Genomic DNA, 18,879 nt, shown 5'->3' with positions numbered 1-18,879 from the left:
ATATGATGATTTAGGATAAAGAGTATACCTAAATTAATTATGAGGAATATTGGGTAGTATTTTCTTACGAGTACGAGTGAGTTATACTCAGAGAATAGAACTTTAGTATATGTCATTGATCTGGGAGCATGGATTAGACACAGTCATTGTCCCTAGTCCGAGAGTATAGATTGGACATAGTCAACTGTCATTAATCTGGGAGTATGGATTAAGACATAGTCAGTTGTCCTTAGTCCGGGAGTATGGATTAAGACATAGTCAGTCGTCCTCAGTCCGGGAGTATGGATAGGACATAGTTATTCGTCGTTAATCCGAGAGAATGGATTTACGCATAGACACTTGTCCCTAATCCGAGAGTATGGAATGGGCACAATTATTCATCCGAGAGCATCAATTAGATCTGAGAGTATGGGTTAAGTAACATGTAAAATTTAAGGTCCGAGAGTATGAATAGTCTCGTTGTAAGTATTAACGGGGTGGGGTAAGAGTTGCTTATATATATATATATATATATATATATATATATATATATATATATATATATATATATATATGGTGACATTGTATATTTTGTGAGTTCTAAATTATATATATGATATAACATTGTAGGATTGAAATCCCTGTGTACTCACCAGGTTTCCCATCTTGACCCACTCAAGTTTATTTGTATCACAGGTGTCGATACGAAGTTACATTACACTGAGAGATTAAAGGGATATAGATCACTAGTGTAAATGAATGAAAGTTCTGTTTATGCTTATGTTTCTGTATTGACGATGACATCCCAAATGTTTTAAAATGAAAAAAAAAATATTTCTCCAGTAATGTTTTGATAACATATTTATTATGTTTTATTGGGAACAAATTCCGCAACATTTCACTAAAAGAGGTAATCTGATTTTTATAAAGCATAAACAAAATCGATCTTTTCTGGCCGTGAAAATGGGGATGTCACAGTTGGTATCAGAGCATTAGTTTAAGCGAACTAGGAATATGGATTTATTTATATAGTTAAACTTAGAATGCTAAGCAATGATTGTGAGCAGTGTGTCTAATAAAATTTAGGTAATACACCTGAATAGACACAAGCACTAGCTTCTTTAGGGAAAATGCCTAACATGCATTTATGTGCTAAATGATTTATGATATGCATTATATCATCGGATCTATGGTCTTTTGCCGACCGGATCTAGAAACTTTATGTGTTTAGATTTCTAAACATTTAATTATGGTATTAGAACTGGCATATAAATTTTCGGAGTGATAGGGAGATTTACACGTTGATCGTAAATAAAATCTTTCCTATCTTAATTCTCGTCATTACACACTGAACGTCTAAATTAGAGTATAGATCGAAATGGCAAGAACTTGAAGTGGAGTCAGGAACGCGAAAGGATACAGAAATCAACCTCCAGTGATTTAGCAAATACTTGTTGTAATAGCCACTCCTGATCCCATCACGATGGCCGGAGTACAAGCGATGATCCAAATGATGTTGGATCGTCATATGGAGGAAACCAGACGTTTGCTTCAACAGAATTAAGAGGAAGATACAATACAAATCGAACAACCTGAATTGAATGACGGGCAGTCGGAAGGAGGGGACTACAGTGGGACCGTTGGTCAAGCCAACCCACCAATAGTTCGACGAAACAACCAAAATGACGGAGACGAGAGGAACGGATGCAAGTACAAGGATTTTCTAACTTGCAAGCCATCGAATTTCACGGGAAAGGAAGATCCAATCAGAGTTATGGATTGGATATCGGAGATCGAGTTCGCCTTCATGATGTGTGGATGCAGAGGCAAGTTACCGACCACATTTGCAGTACGTCAGTTCCGAGGAGGCGTTGTATGCTGGTGGAACACCTTGGGGAAGACTCTAATCCCCAATGAGCCCCTGAAACTGACTTGGGCAGAGTTTTTGGTGCATTTCAAGTGCAATTATTGGTCATCCCAAAACCTCCTCGAGCTAGAGAACCAATTCCTAACTTAGAAGAAACGGAGCATGTCCATCGATGAATACACCAACAACTTCACGAACAAAATGGAGTTTGCTTTGCGCCTTGTCCCAAATGAGCTGACAAAAGTCGACAAGTACGCAAAGGGACTTCCCTGGGAGTATGTGGTGCTGGTACGCCAGGCACCTACTCTAGAGGAAGCTATCTGGGCTGCCAAGTCTGTTGAAGATATGATCATGGAAACAACCACCAGCAAGGTTGAAGTTGGCGATAAAAGAAAGTTTGAAGGATCCACAAGGTCCAACGAGAGGAGAAAATTCTCAAAGTCTGGAGAAGGAGTAGAATGGTGTGACAAGTGCAGAAGGAAGCACATTGGGAGATGCTGTAAAGAGATGACCTGCTTCAAATGTGGGAAGACTGGTCATTATGCCAGCGAATGCACAACCAAGAGAGAAGTTTGCTTTAGGTATGGTGAAGAAGGACACTACAAGCAAAACTACCCACGGAGAGAAGAAGTTGCAAAGCCAAATGTGCCACCAAAATCGAAGGCAACAGCATTCCATATGATCCTAGATGAAGCAGCTGACAATGCAAGGAATCTGGAGTGAGGATGGATATCCGAAGATCAAATTATAGTATCTTAAGGTGTAGCCTATTAGAGGAATAGTCTAGGATGAACTTGAACACCCATGTAATCGTTTCAAGGAATAATATAAAACATGAGTTTTACTATCTGATGTGTTAAGTTGTGGTTTGGTTTTCTTGTATGATGACTTGGAAAACTGCGTGACAATGGTAGTAGAGGCATATACTACCAGAAGCACATGACTTGCACTTGGATCAGGGAAAGTCACAAGGTTACCAAGAAGCTAGTAATTGATTTCGTTTTATTCAAGTATGTCGTTACCGTCATTTCGGTAATGATTAAGAAAATGATTGTTGTTTCGACCCTAGTGTTCATATCAAATTGAGTCTGACTAAGATGAGTATGTTACGTGGTTCGGAGAACCAAGTTCGATGTAGCATCTAACTTAAGCCAGAAGATTGAAGTGAAAGATAATCGAAGCGGTCAATATAAGTATCGCGCTAGTTAAAGAAGTTGGTAGCTAGAAATGCTACATGTTAAAATGTGATTATATCACATTAGAACATGAAGGAAAGTATAATCCATTCCGGAATTTGACTCTAAGAAACCTGAGTCTGAGCATTGCAACATACGATGAGAGTTAATTAGAACGTGACCCATCGCTCTATCGTGGAAATCAAATAAAATTATCTTAAGTTTGTTAAGATGAAGAAGGAGTCACTGATAAAGAGCGAGTTTGTGACATGAAGGTCATGATTGAAACTGTAACAAGACATAGAGAACGAGTGCAAGATCAAGCACCGCTTGTAGTCAAGAAGACCAAGAGGTAGATACACATTCAAAGAAACATAGAAGTTACAATTATTACCTAGGATGAAGAGACAGCGTATGGAGTCATCATACTACCCAGTTTTGTTCATGATTTCGGGACGTAATCATCCTAAGGGGAGATAATTGTAATGCCCGTAGAACCGGGCTAGTAAATTTAGACACAATAAGCATCAAAATTTAGTTTTTAATGGAAGATTATTTAGAAGCATTAATATTTTCCAAGTGGTAGTATATGTTACAAGGCTTCCGTACATATAAAGAATGCCGAAATCCGAGTTATAACGAAGAAGTTATGACCCGTCGATGTTTTTCTGCAAAACCGACACGGCACCGGGAGAAGTAAATAGTGAATTTACGATGGAGGACGTTTCAGCCTTAGCAATCTAAACAAACGTTTTAGTATACGTTAAACCGAGAACATACAAAAAAAAGAATGCCTAAATCTGACTTCGTATGAGGAAGTTATGAATTTTCTAAGATTTGGTATAACCGTGCACAACCTAAAACTCGAATTGAAGATCACATTAATAGTAACTCAACGATAAAAAGACAAACGAAAACAGAGTTCGTATGTAGAAGTTATGCATTTTACGTGGACATTTAACAATATATAATGTCATCGTACGGTTAATTTAAGATCGGTCGAGAATTAGCCGATGGAGTCAAAATAAAAGTTGTAGATCTTATTTTTACCTACGCATGGATATAAAGAACGTCGAAAACGAAGCTCATATGCGAAAGTTACGGGGTTTAGAAGTCGGCAGGGTGCTGCTGCAAAAGGGGTGACGTGGCACCATGTTGGTTATTGCTTTCTCCCTAAGGCTTGCCACTAGATGGTGACATGTGGTACCAAATTCAGCCATATTTCACCCGATAAATACAACCCTTCGACCCTCATTTTTTGACACATCCACCCTTGTCTCTTTACTCTCTCTCTCTCTCTCTCTCTCTCTCTCTCTCTCTCTCTCTCTTTCTCTCTCTCTCTCTAAACCTCCCATAACTCCCCTAGTGCTAGAAGAAAGCCCCTGAAGCGCTCGACGGCTCCAAGAAGAAGAGCTTACGGCTCGGAAGTTCTGCTCCTGTAGAGCCCGGCTTCTAGCCAAACCCCCTCATAGGTAAGATACGCCTACCTAACTTTTAATATAGCTTTTGTTTAAATATAGTAATGTTATTAGGACCATATAATAATTATTTGAGCTATTATTATTGGTTATATAAGTTTCATTATATTATCTTTTTAACCACTCGCGGTACAGGGAATCCGATTTGAAGGGCCGCCTAGGTTGTTGGATTTCAAAAGTGCTATATGTCAAAATGATCCTGCCCTCCGGTGTTTCATGTCTGGCCCCTGTTTGTATATAGTTGGTGAAGAGTATTGTTTAACGCTTATATAATAATAATAATAATTGCTAGACTATTAATTAGTCTCGTTGAACATTAGACTAGACTCTAGTGGAAATGATACCAGGTTTTGTCAACATAAATTTTTTTTATAGTAAACGAGGTGCTATTCGAGTATCGAGTCACCACCTTTGCAGGCGAGTGCATAGTCCCTTTCATGAACATGATTTTAATACAAGTATTGATTGAAGTATTAATTATATGTTTATGTGAGAGTTAATTGATGTTGCCTGAAATACGTGTTAAAGAACACACATGATTATAAATGATGATTTAGGATAAAGAGCAAATCTAAATTAATTATGAGGAATATTGGGTAGTATTTTCTTACGAGTACGAGTGAGTTATACTCAGAGAATAGAACTTTAGTATGTGTCATTGATCTAGGAGCATTGATTAGACATAGTCATTGTCCGTAGTCCGAGAGTATGGATTGGACATAGTCAACTATCATTAATCCGGGAATATGGATTAAGACATAGTCAGTTGTCCTTTGTCCGGGAGTATGGATTAAGACATAGTCAGTCGTCCTCAGTCCGGGAGTATGGATAGGACATAGTTATTCGTCGTTAATCCAGGAGAATGGATTTACACATAGACACTTGTCTGTAATCCGAGAGTATGGAATGGGCACAATTATTGATCCGAGAGCATGAATTAGATTCGAGAGTATGCATTAAGTAACAGGTAAAATTTAAGGTTCGAGAGTATAGATAGTCTCGTTGTTAGGATTAACGGGGTTGGGTAAGAGTTGCTTATATATATATATATATATATATATATATATATATATATATATATATATATATATATATATATATATACTAATAAAAGAGTAGTCATTTTGCCAAGTGTCATGATATTAGAACTCCTAATTAATATGATGCCACTTGTCATTCTATTAATTCTCTTTTTTAAATTCATTAAACCTCCTAATTAATGTGATGTTATTTGTCAATATATTTATTCTTTATATTATTGTTTTCATTAGTTCACAAATAAAAAGAGTCTAATATAAATGATAAATTAATTGCACATATTTATTTGAATCAATAATTATAATTTTACATAACTAATAAGAAAATCTCTTAATTAATAATGTATTTAAAATTTTATATAAAATAATTGATTAATAATTTTGAATTTTTTACTATGAATATTTAATTAATTTTGTAACCGTGGTTTCCACGGGTTATAAACTAGTATATATATATGGTGAAATTGTATATTTTGTGAGTTATAAATTACATAAATGATATAACATTGTGGGATTGAAATCCATGTGTACTCACCAGGTTTCCTAACCTGACCCACTCAAGCTTATTTGTATCACAAGTGTCGATACGAAGTGAAATTACACTGAGAGATTAAAGAGATGTAGTTCACTAGTGTAAATGAATGTAAGTTATGTTTATGCTTATATTTCTGTATTGACAATGACATCCCAAATGTTTTAAATTAAATAAAAATTCATTTCTTCAGAAATGTTTTGATAACATATTTTTCATGTTTTACTAGGAACAAATTCCGCAACATTTTCACTAAAAGATGTACTCTAATTTTTATAAAGCATAAACAAAATCGGTATTTTTTGGCCATGAAAATGGGATGTCACATTCTTCATGCTCCATGGGTTAAAAGCTCCATGGAGTATCCATGGGTTATTCCATGGGTTTAGCCCAACATGAAGAACTATGGATCATAAGCCCACATATATAAGAATGAATGATTTACGCAATCAATCCCCATATATTTAATTAATCTCCTTTTGATCACAAAATTAATTCCAAATTAATTCTTGATCAATACTAATTAAATAATATGATTTCATATTAATAAATTAGAACTTATAATATATTAACAAATCATAAATATCCTTTTCTCACAAATTGTTCCGATGCCATGCAACCCAAATGGACCATGCCAATCGGGTCAAGTACGTACCAATTGTAGTTATGGACTTAGACACAAATCCAACAAAAACATCTCTGCTCAAGATCAAACTGCTCACTTTTCCTTTCTAGCAGTCAAACAACATCAAAACTTGGTGATTGATCTCGACCCAATTCAGTACGACCATTTTATGCTTCCTTTGATTGAATGCCTCAAGTATTCTCCATTGACAATCGCACTCACCAAGATGGAGAATGTTCCGCTCTCGATCCTGTCCAAATCTTATTCTTCTGCAAACTATTTTAAGGAAGAACAGAGGACCATGTTGGAGATCCACAACCGTACAATTCCATCACCAAATCTTGATTTTGTTCTCTCCTACAACTTCCTAAAATTGACGACATGATTAACCCTGAATTGGTAACAAGTGCTACTCTTCTCGAGATGTTTTATCAAATGGGTTACAAAGAAACCCTAACTGCCGCTTCAAAGTTTAGGAAACCCAATCTGCCTCCTTAGTGGAATGGTCTTTTCACCTTGATATTTAAGGGTTTTTCTGAAAGAGTGATCGGATCTGACTGTGTAAGCAAGATGTTCTTGGCGATTCTGTATGGTCTCTACATAGGCTTGAATGTCGATTATGGTTCTATCCTTTAGACTCAAGTGATTCAGATCATAATTTCTACCACACGTCATAGTGAAATCTCGTGTGCATGTTTTTGGACCATCATTGTCCAACAGTTCGTTGACAAGCTCAAAACCCGGGGATGAAAGACGCGTTGATGGAACCAATCTCTACCTTTCACACCACTAGGATTATTGTTTCAGATTCTTCAAAGTTTTTTTTCATTGGCTCAATCCCAGAAGCCATGTTGCGAGATGTGCCAACTTCTAGCAAAATCTTGGAGGGATATAGAAAACTGACTCCATCTGGGTTTTGTTCATCAACTCTAGAGATGCAAGAGATTATAGTTGAGGCTGACAAAACCAAAAAGGGGGGACAAAAAGGTGCAAAGAATGGTGAAAAGAAATTCACTGATAAGGAAGGGCCTTCTATAGCTGCGAAACCTACTAAGAAGAGAAAGGCTCCAATGGGAACTTCGGCTGCTGCTCCCAAAAAGAGAAAGCAACCTACTCGCAAGCAAAAGTCCCCCACACCAAGTGAAAGCGAAAGTTCCGAATCTGAGACTCAATCAGACATTCGCATCGAGAAGGAAGATCCTGTTTGCAAAGAAGATGATAACGTTCGAAACAAAGAAGAGATATTAAATCTTGAGGTAACTCGATCTCATACTGACTTTATTCCTACTCCTCCTCCTTCACCTAAAACCACTACAACCATTACAACATCCATTACCATTGCACCATGCCCTCCACTAGTATCTTCTTCACTACAAACCACTATTCCTCTATCTACTCCTTACTTTACAGATTCCACAACCCCCAAAGCACCTCAGCCACACCTGCTGTTTCAGTCGACGCAACTTGTGCGGGGGCTGGAGTATCAGGTTTCGCCTCAACTCATATCTCTCCACAAATTTCACCTTTTCGCACTAATGATCCTGATATAATCTATGGGGATAGTGAAAATGACTTACAAGGATTCACCTTCAATCCCTTCACCATAAGAACTAGAAGTGATGATGAAGCTTGAATCTTTGCATTAGTCCACCAAGCCTTCCTCCTCCGATGACTATTCTATTTACAACCAAGCGACCGAAAAAGTCGATAAACTAATTCTGATGCTCAGATCTTTATGGAGAAATTTCAACAGTCCTTTGAGTCCAACACTGTCGTAGCTAACAAAGTCATTTCTAGCTTGAGCACTTCTCTAAAATCCGAAAGGGCTAAATTTCAAGAAATTCTCAATGGTCTCAAAGATGACCATGATAAGTTTCAATCTTCTATTACTTCTGAACTCTCTAAGCTTCAAGAAGATTTGGTAATGGAAAGCAAAGTCATGGATGCCCTCTCCATCAAGACTGTGAAAGTGAAAACTCTCTCTATTAAGCTAGAATAATCTAAGAAACACGTCCAATATCTGTTATCAAAGCAGACAGTCGTAAAAAGTTGTATCACCGATGTCACTGCCTTATCTCAGATCTCATTGAGGCCAGGGATTTGATGATCCTAATCACTATGCGAAAGCATTGGGCTGAAAAGCTAAGGCCAATATTTGCTATTCTTCACCGCTTGGAGGGTGTTCCAGAATCCTCAGGCATTCCAAAACATGGGGGAGATCAACTAAAGCCAACTGTTGAGAAGCCAAAACCTACTGTTAAGCCTGTGCCTGTTGTTAAAAGAGAAACTGAGCCAAAGGGTAAAGAAAAACTTTTCTATGATAATGCCATCATAGTTAATGAAGAAGAAGAAGAGCCTGATGAAGCAGAACTTAAAAGGCGCAAGGATCGTGAAGAAGAGATAGATGAACATCAAAGAATCATATGAGAAGCTGAAGCCAAGGAGAAGACAGAAAACGAAGCTCAACTTACATTTGAAAGCAGAAAGATTTTGTTTCCAAAGTGGATTTTGAAGCGTCTTCTGAATGAAGCATTTGACATGCCTAGCCAATACTAGTTAGAACCTGTTGTTTCCTTTGATCTTCAAAACACTCAAGACTCACAACTGGATCTTCTAATGCCTTCGAAGGCCTTCAAGTTTCGCTCCTTTGTCAAGGTTGCGAATGTTCCCTCTTCTGACAATGGAGTTGATCAACTTCTCTTCTCCTTCTATCTCAAATACATGAGGCCCCAATACGAAACATGGAGCGCGAGCAAGATAACGGCGGTAAAGGTCATTGGACCTATCGAAATGGAAAGTTTTCTGAATGTAAAATTCAAAGTTGTCAGAGGTGCTGCGAGTCAAGTTCATGAGTTCACTCTCGCAAACTTTCCATGTATAAACCCTTACGACTGGATCATGTTCTACAATCTTTTGATAAGTGAAGAACAGAAGTACAAACTTGTTGTCGTTCATCTCAAGCTGATGGTAATTTCGTATATTCAAGAGGTGGGAACCATGGACGTTGAAATAGGCGTAGTTCTTAGAAATAAACCCTCTGCTGTTCCCGAAGAGTATCCTAAAGATCTAGAGAAGCTAAAAGTTGGAAAGATTTACAAGGATGCTGTTCACAAGGCTTGCTTCTTTCTTGATGATAAACACATGTTCTCTACTTCCTACATTGAGCATATTCTGAGTATGACCAATAAATTTAATGGCAATAGTGCTGGTGAGAAGAAATGGTTTTCGGATATGATATGTTGGTATATCCAGGTTTGCAAGGCTTTGCTGAACATAATTCCGAAGGTGTTTGAAGTTCAGAAGCGAATCAAGAATTGATCTTTCCTCACCTCAAATGACGCAAAGGGGAAGATTGTTAGGATTATAGTATTGCATCTTTGGGCCTTGTTGATTTAGTTTTTCTTGTAAACGAGTTGGGCCTGTCCACTCGTATTTATCTCTAGGGTTAGAGTATTTAATATGCATGCATGCATCATATTTTAGTTAACTCGGATTTTATTCTGTAACCCTAATCACACCTCTATAGTAGCAATTCTTCATCAAGTTCTTCTAAGGCGTGACACTTAATCATTCAGCATTATTTGAATAATCATTGTGTTCTTGCTTTTACTTGTTCTGAATCTAAACGATATTTAAGGATTTTATTCCTAACTTAAATCATATACTGCCTAGCTTATTAGGGTGCTGGCCTACCCCTTCGGCCTTATCGATTGGTACTGGTGTCTATCCTACCCCTCCTACCACTATCACATAACATCATAGCATACTAGCACATAAAGCATAACAGATAGTGACATACCAAATAACTAACATAAAGACAATCATCTCTATTATAGCTCTTACTAGTGGGCCGGCATTGGTGCCTTTGATCCACTTCTATTGGAAGGTAACTTACCTCACACTGCTGAAGTCCCGCAAATAAAACTCTAGCTGCTGGATCACAGATTCCCGAACTGTCAATATCAAAATAACAACCAATTAATAATTGGGTTCCAACACATATCCATAAGTCCATGCTTAGGGTAAAAGACTACCTTACCCCCCCCCCCCCACAGCCCCCATCTTACCTTGATTCATACTCAAGTCCCAATCCAAAGGCCCACAAATCAAACTATGAATCAAATCCCAACATATGGCCTAATTTTCCAAATTGGGCCCAAACCTTTACATGGTCTTAACCTAAGGCCCAACTATTTATTCTAGTTCAACATTGGTATTCCAATGGTCCAACATCTCTTAATCCTTAACGCCTAGTTATGGCCCATGGAAAATTGGGCCCAAACCCCTTACATGGGCCTTACCCTAAAGCCTATCAAATTATTCTAGTCCATATGCTTCTTCTTCGATGGCCCATTATTAGCCTAATCACCAAAACCCAATAGAAACGCCCAACTTAAGGCCCAAGAAAGAATAGGGTTTTCATATAAAATGACGATTAGGGTTAAGTGTTTCTTACTTAACCCATTAAGGACTTAATCCATTAAGTCCATCACCAACTAGATAAATCATATGGTATGATCGGGTGTAATTCATAATTCAATTCCAATGGCCCAAAATGTGCGTCCTAATAAGTCCAAATTAAAATCTCCAAGATTAGGGTTTTCTAAACCCTAATTAGGGTTTCCAACCCAATCACAACCCAATTAGGCCCAAAAGCTAAGTCTTTAGATCAATTAGGGTTTCATTAGGTCAACTAGTGTTAAATAAGTCGGGCACCACCCACTACCACCTCGGGTAGTGGTGTGCAATGGCGGCTCACGGCAGCGGCCACCACCTTATGGTGTTGGTTATGGTTCTAGTCCAATTATGTCCTAGCATCCCAAAAGCAAACTAAACACAAGAAAAAGTACACTGTCACCCAACACGATGGTTGGTGGCGGCAGAAGGCGGCAGCCACCACCTCACGGTGGTGGTTATGAGTTTCTTGATTATTTTGTCACCCATTACAACCATACAACACAAAATCCCAAATAACACACATCCACACACTAAGATAAACACACACACACCCACATCCACCCTTGTGGTGGCCGACGGTGGTACAAGGTGGTAGCCACCACCTCGCGGTGGTGGCGGTGGCTTTTCTCGTTCAATTCGGCCAGTAAACACCACATTCAACACACACACTCTGCTTTTGTTCGTAAAAAGAACCCCTTCACCCACCTGGTGGCGTACGACGATGAAAACATCACAGGACGGTGGTAGAAGCGGTACTGACAGTGACAACGACACTAGGACGCGACCACAACAGCAGTTCACAGCAGCAACAGAAGCCTAGCGTCCGACGACAACTTGGTCTTCAATGAAATGGGCAGCGGTGCATCGTCGGAAAGAAATGGAGCAACATCGCGGTCGTGGATACGATGGTCGGAGCCGATGGCGGTGGCTGGAGAGTCATGAACGACGGCGGCGGCTGGAGAAAGAGAAGGAGAAGAATGGCAGCTATCCTATGGTTGCTTGTGGCCGTTCACTGATTGGAAACAAGTTGGAGTCGGGTGGCAATGACGCCGGAGACGAAAGGAGTATATGGTGGTTGCGGATGGGTGTCTTTAGAGTTAGGGTTTCCGGGGTGACGGGTTATATACCCCGAGCCCCATAAACTTCCTTCCATAATGCCACCTTTGGTGCCTCCCTTCCACTTTTCTTTCAAAGTGAGTCAATAGTTTACCCTTTTAGCCCTCAACATTGAAATCCATTTCAATTCAGGTACAATACTTACCAAACAACCCTCCGTTTCCGAACTTCTTTGCAAAGCTAGTTCAAAAATTACCCTTTTAACCCCCAAGATCTCAATTATGACATATTCAGCCCTTCATTCTCTTTTTCTTTCAAATTAACTTCAAATTTACCCAAATAGCTCCTCCTTTACAAAATATTTTCAATATAAGTCCACGAACTACAAAACGATCCGGATTGATTATCCTTTATCCATATGTTCAAATATTATTTCCACTACGAACCCTGAAATCACTCTTTAGTCCTCCAAAGCAAATTATAATGCCAATTACACACTTTTTCACTAACCTCTTTATTTTAATATATTCATATATCGGAATAAAATAATACTTAAAACACATCTTTAGATTTTAGGGTTTGACTTGGAAACGAGGTGTTACAGTAAGTTACCATCTCAAACCAAGAAGAACCCAAAATACAATGCATGTGCCATTACTTTCAGTGGTATAAAAAGTTATGATAGCCCAAGAATGCCGAATGGAGAGGAGGAAGAAAATGAGATTAAGGTAAAGAAATCTGTCAAGGAGAATGAAAAGAAATAGACTTCAAAGACAAAGAAGCCAATAAACAACGAGATGAAAGTCACTCTAGTCCCATTTCCTTCAAGGCTAACATGCAGAAAAGGAGAACAGGAAGATGAGGAGATCATGGTAATGTTTAGAAAGGTTGAAATAAACATCCGTCTTTTATATGCCATCACATAAATTCCTAGATATGCCAAGTTCCTTAAGGAACTTTGTAAATCTAAGAAAAAACTTAAAGGAAATCAAATGGTAAAAGTAGGAGAAAATGTGCCCTTCATGTTACAAAAATGGCTACCCATGAAATGCACGGATCTGGGTGCTTTTATGGTTCCTTGTACAATGGGTATTCTTTTTGTGCCACGTGCCATGTTAGACCTCGATGCATTGATGAATGTCTTACCTTATTCAAGCTACAAAACAATGGGAAATGGACCCTTAACCTAAACCGAATTATAATACAACTTGTCGACCGGTTTACAGTACACCAAAAAAGTGTAGTAGAGGATGTGTTAATGCGCTAGTGCAAGTCAATGAACTATTATTTCCTACTGATTTTTATGTCATGGATATGGGTGATGAAAACGCCCCACAATCGAGGTACATACTATTTGGTGGGACCATTCATGAGTACCGCAAAAACAAAGATAGATGTAGAAAATGGTACTTTATCTATGGAGTTCAATGTTGAGGTGATCAACTTTAATATCTTTGAATCTATGAGTTATCCTAGTGATATTCATTCCTTATACTTCATAGATGTTATTGAATCATGTACTTACGATTTTTTTGAGTTGTTGATATTGCCATATTTATACATATTTTTAGGCATTATTTTAATACATTTTAATCTATATTTTGGTTAATTGCAAAGATATTAGATAATTATTAACTTAAATTACATTTTGTTGCCAAAAAGGACACTCTTGGAGAAAAAGGACTAAAAATGACAAAAGTTGGAACCTGGAAGGATTGGAGCTTAAGTTGGGAGCTTAATGGATCTTAAAAGGAAGAAAAATCATGAAAATACACTTCCCACGAAGTGGCTTTAGAGAACCATGGCGTGGCTCATGGAAAAATCTCGATTACGTGCACAACATAGAAGCTCACGGCATGAGCCGTTGCCATTCATGTCGTGAGAATGAATGTTCCAAATGATCACTACGTGAAGAAGCGAGTTTCCTTGTTGAAGAAGGATATCTACTGATCTCACGTCATGAGACCTTATTGCACACGATGTGAGGAGCGTTTTTAGGGAAAATATATAAATCAATTGCTAGATCGACGAGAGAGAGAGAGAGAGAGAGAGAGAGAGAGATTGGAGATTTATTTTGGAGATCTTAGTCGATTTTTGGGATAGAATACTTTGGAAAAAACCTTTGGAAGGAGAAGACGATTGGAGATTAAGAGAATTGAAGATTGTAGCAAGAATTCACACTACACATTTGATTTGCATTAGATTAATCATCTCTAGTCTATTTTCTTATGTGTTTCTATGTTTACTTTCTGCCATGCATAGCTAAATCATTAGGCTTTCATTTAGTGTAGATGAACCCTAATACTATGTGTTAGTGTCTTGCTTTACATGGACCTTATGAAGTTGGTTTAAGCTTCTTTTTTATTTATCAATACCTAGCATGTGAGAGATTTAATCTTTGTTGCTTGATTCAAGTTAATTGCAGTTGAATGATCAATTCAATGGCATGAAGGTGTTTACCTAGTAAGAACTTTAACTGTGTTAGAAAACATAATTTGTACTTTGGTCAAAAATTGATCAAATATTATTCGACCAAATTGTATTAGACGTTGTGGTGTTTAAGGTAATGCAAGTATTTAATAATGATGAAAGTGAGACAAGTGAGTTACAAGGAAAGCCGTTGATCATTTATAGGATCTCTGACATAAAACCTTATGAGGTGATAATGATCACATGCCTTGTTGTTTTTATTGATATGAATGTGAGATTACATAATTGTGATGATAATACGAATACAAATGTAGTAGTAAGCTAACCGTGTCTATAGTGTGTGTATTACAGGTGTATTTATATTTTATACTAATATAATAATACGTTCGATACTTCTGGGATCCTCTTGAATGAGCATATGCACGTTGTTTGACTTGGTATTCCTGAGTCTTATGCCTGTTTGAGGTGATTCTTCGTTGAGAATGAGTCTTATGTTGACCATGTTTAAACATGTGAGAAAAAGAAATAGAAATATAATCGTTAAAAGTGTTACGAATGTATAACACTAATGACCAGGATCCTGAGGTGTGTTTAAAGACCTTGAGGCTTCGTTAACATTAAGGATCCTAAATATGGTTATGGGATCCTGCCCCTAACAATTTCCCCCAAATTATACATGCAGGATATTTAGGTTAATCTTAAATATTAAAGGTATAATTTTAAGTAATAAAGATAAGGAATTTTAATTTCAAACCTTAATCGGATGAAATTTATCCGTTCCACGGGCATCATTGTGCAGTCAAATGGTCTTCTTTCTCTCTCTCTATCTTTCTCTCTCTCTTCTGTAACTAGAATAAATAGGGGTAATTGGTTGAAGATTTTCTTTACCTTCCCCAGCTTTTCTCCCAATCACCTCCAGTCACTTTCAAAGGTTATTTCCTTTCGATTTTTCCCATTTTTTCCATTTTGTTTTCCTCCTTTTCCGATCATGCGCAAGAGCATTGTTCGTTGTCATGCTAGCATACTTCCTCCTTGCGATGATGAATTCACCAATCAAAAGATCCTAAACTATGATGATTCATGTTATTTAAACAATGAGGATATTCAATCTTTGAGGACTACATGCACTTTTCCTAACGATGTTTTTTTCAAACCCTTCAATCCAGCTAGATATTGTCTCAACCACCTGGGTTTGCTTCCAGGAATTTCTTTTTTCAATACGTTTAACATATCCTTTCTCTGGTATCATCTCTGAATTCTTTAAGTTTACTCAACTCTCATATATCTAGGTTATGCCAATGGTTTGGAGGATCCTTTATTGGGTCAATCACCTAAATCAATCCTAGAATTTGGACACCAGTGTTGTAGAACTCGCCGAGTTGGCTGATTACTCCTCCGAGGACTCGCCACTCCCCCCCCCCCCCCCCCCCTTGCCGAGCCGAGTTACATAATCCCGAGTACTCCCCGATCGGCCGCTTACGAACTGAGTAGTGTTATAAAATTTGGTCAACTCAGTGATTAATATGTATAATATACTTAATGATTTATTCTTTAACACACACATGTGATTATTACTACATATATATATCTTAAATTTTCAGTAATTATTCATGAAGTGAGACCATTATGTGTTTTTCATTTTTTGTGTATTCACATGTATCCAATTTTGTTATATATTTCAATCAACTTATGATTTTATCTTATGATTTTGACATATATAATTTCTCTAAAAATATTTTACACAAATTTCCAAATCCGAGTACTCCCCGAGTACTCGCTACTCGGTAGTCGGCCAAACAGGTACCGAGTAACGAGTTCTACAAACTTGTTGGACACTGGTTTATCCGAGTTGGCTTCTATTTATGATTTTTTTCCACCTTTAGCTCGTCACATTTTTTGTTCAAGGTCTAATCAAACAAACAACTTTTTGTTCTAAATCCAAGCATAACGACGACACTTGGAAGGAAAGGTTTTTCTTTGTGAGATGTGGTTCCATTCCTAATGTCTTTCCAGTCGGTGGACTTTTGTCCCTTTCTTTGCCATCTCGCTTTGTCTCCAAGATCCTGCATTGAAAATATTATACCTAAAACATCCACAGAAAAGTAATAGTTAGTGATTTTAGGAAATTCTTCTTCGTCTCATTTATCTTCAAGGGCAGTAACCCTATGATGATCATGTTTGGAATATGGTTTCGACTTATAGGATCTTTTGATTCAGGAGTCAGCCTTCATATTGGGGTTATCATATGAGTTTGGTGGGTTTCTTTTCTTTTGGATCTCCTTGTCTTCTTCAAGCCTTATGAACCTTAGTGCTTTGTTCCTTACTTCGTCTATTCTTTTTCATGGAGTCATTACAAGGTCTTCGTATAAAGGAGAGTCCTTCTTCAAGCCTATTATTAGGCTTCTACGACAATTTTCATATAGATGTTGGTGATATTGTAGAGCCTTCCTACCAAAACTATTCACAAAATCCCTAAGGGATTCCTTAGGACCCTGAACTACCCGATAAAGATCAGTAGTCACTTTTTCAAATGTTCTGCTACAAGAAAATTGATTGTTAAAAAGACTAACTAATTTAGCAAATGAAGTAATAGAGTAAGGTGGAATGTTAGGAAGCCATTTTTAAGACTGATCCTATGAGGCTTAAACTAAAACCCTTTCATAGGCAAGATTCCTTTAGATATGTGGGAATGGAGACGATCTCTATTGTTTACCTGTATTATGCCACATGTTCTTTAGGATCCATAGTTCCATCATAAGGCTTCATGCTGGGAGTTTGGAAGCACTTTGGGACTTCAGTATCAGCTATCGCGGGAGCAAATCTTGAGATCCTGTGGCTCATGGGGGATACCTCTAGTATATGTTGGACCAATCCAGGCACACTTGAGATCATGTGCTTTCACTACTGAAGTTCTTTGGCCATTCCCAGGATTATTCCTGCATCAAGGTCCATAGAGTTAATATTAAAACTATTATTATTCATGAATTTACCAGGATCCTTGTTATTGGGAGCGATGAAAGTTTCATTGGGATTCGGGATCACATAGGCTCACTTGTTTGGATTTGCACCCCAAGTTGGAGCAGGTGGCGGTGTTGAGGATCCTATCTCCTGGCAGTTTCCTAAGGATCATGTATTGTCAAAGTTCAGGATCTTGAGCTACAAGATCGAGGGAGATACTGATTGGGGTTTATATTTTTCCACCCTCATTCTCTCTATTCCTTGAGCACCATCCTATTGTCCTCTTGCTGCTAAGTAACTTCTCGTTCTAGTCTCTTCATCATAGCAAAGAGCTCATTGTTCGAAATCGCTACAACTTGTTGTTTGAAATCACTACATGAGGATGTTGAAATCTTTGGGTAGTGAGCTTAGAGGTGTTTTTCTTCGGTGTTGAAGAGGTCTTTTTAAGAGCTCTGCTTGGAGGTGGTGAATGTTTTTATAGGAAATGGAAGGAATAGAGGAAGATGATAAGGTTGGTAAGGTAGACATGATTCTTGAACAACTGTCAACACCACGGCCCCGTGGTGGACACCAAATTGTTTAGGTCAAAAATTGCTCAAGTATTATTTGACCAAATTGTATGAGAGGTTGTGGTAATTAAGGTAATTCGAGTATTGAATAATGATAAAAGTGAGACAATTAAGTTATAAGGAGAGCCCTTGATCCTTTATAGGAACTTCGTAAAAAAACCTTGGGTGGTGATAATGATCACGTGCCTTATTGTTTTTATTTAACTGAATGTGAGATTACAAAAATGGTGATGATAATACAAATACAAATGTAGTAGTAAGCTAATCATTTCTATAGTGTGTGTATTATAGGTGTATTTATAGTCTAGACTAAATAACAATAAGTCTGATATTTTCGGGATCCTCTTGAATGAGCATATACACGTTGTTTGACTTGTTATTCCCGAGTCTTATGCCTGGTTGAAGCGGTTCTTTGTTAAGAATGAGTCTTATGTTGAACATTTCTACACACGTGAGAAAAAAAATAGAAATATAACCGCTAAAGGTGCTATGAAATTATAACGATAATGACCCAGGTCCTGAGGTGTGTTTAAGGATCCTGAGGCTTCGTTAACATGAAGGATCCTGAATATGGTTCTGGCATCCCACCCTAACAATTTGATCATAATTGTGCTTGGTAATTTGTCTTGATCATAGATAATTATCTTAGATATATCTCACATAGCCCAATTATCTTAATTAATCAATTATGTGTTTACTTGTGTATGATCATTAT

The 18,879-nt window shown here is 37.7% G+C and overlaps 1 protein-coding gene across 1 annotated transcript; it reads left to right on the top strand.

Moving 5' to 3' along the window:
- Positions 1–2,197: 2,197 nt before the first annotated feature.
- Positions 2,198–2,569, top strand: LOC111888074 (uncharacterized). Its single transcript, XM_023884179.1, has one exon. It carries the CDS (start codon positions 2,198–2,200, stop codon positions 2,567–2,569), a length of 372 nt encoding a protein of 123 aa, XP_023739947.1.
- Positions 2,570–18,879: the final 16,310 nt, after the last annotated feature.

This window comes from Lactuca sativa, chromosome 5, assembly GCF_002870075.4.
Source record: "Lactuca sativa cultivar Salinas chromosome 5, Lsat_Salinas_v11, whole genome shotgun sequence".
Taxonomy (NCBI): domain Eukaryota; kingdom Viridiplantae; phylum Streptophyta; class Magnoliopsida; order Asterales; family Asteraceae; genus Lactuca; species Lactuca sativa.
The sequence above is the reverse complement of the archived record's forward strand: the minus strand, read 5'-3'. Positions and strand labels throughout refer to the sequence as shown.

Coding starts and splice junctions, on each gene's coding strand:
- LOC111888074 (XM_023884179.1), top strand. CDS start 2,198: ATGGAAACAACCACCAGCAAGGTTGAAGTTGGCGATAAAAGAAAGTTT.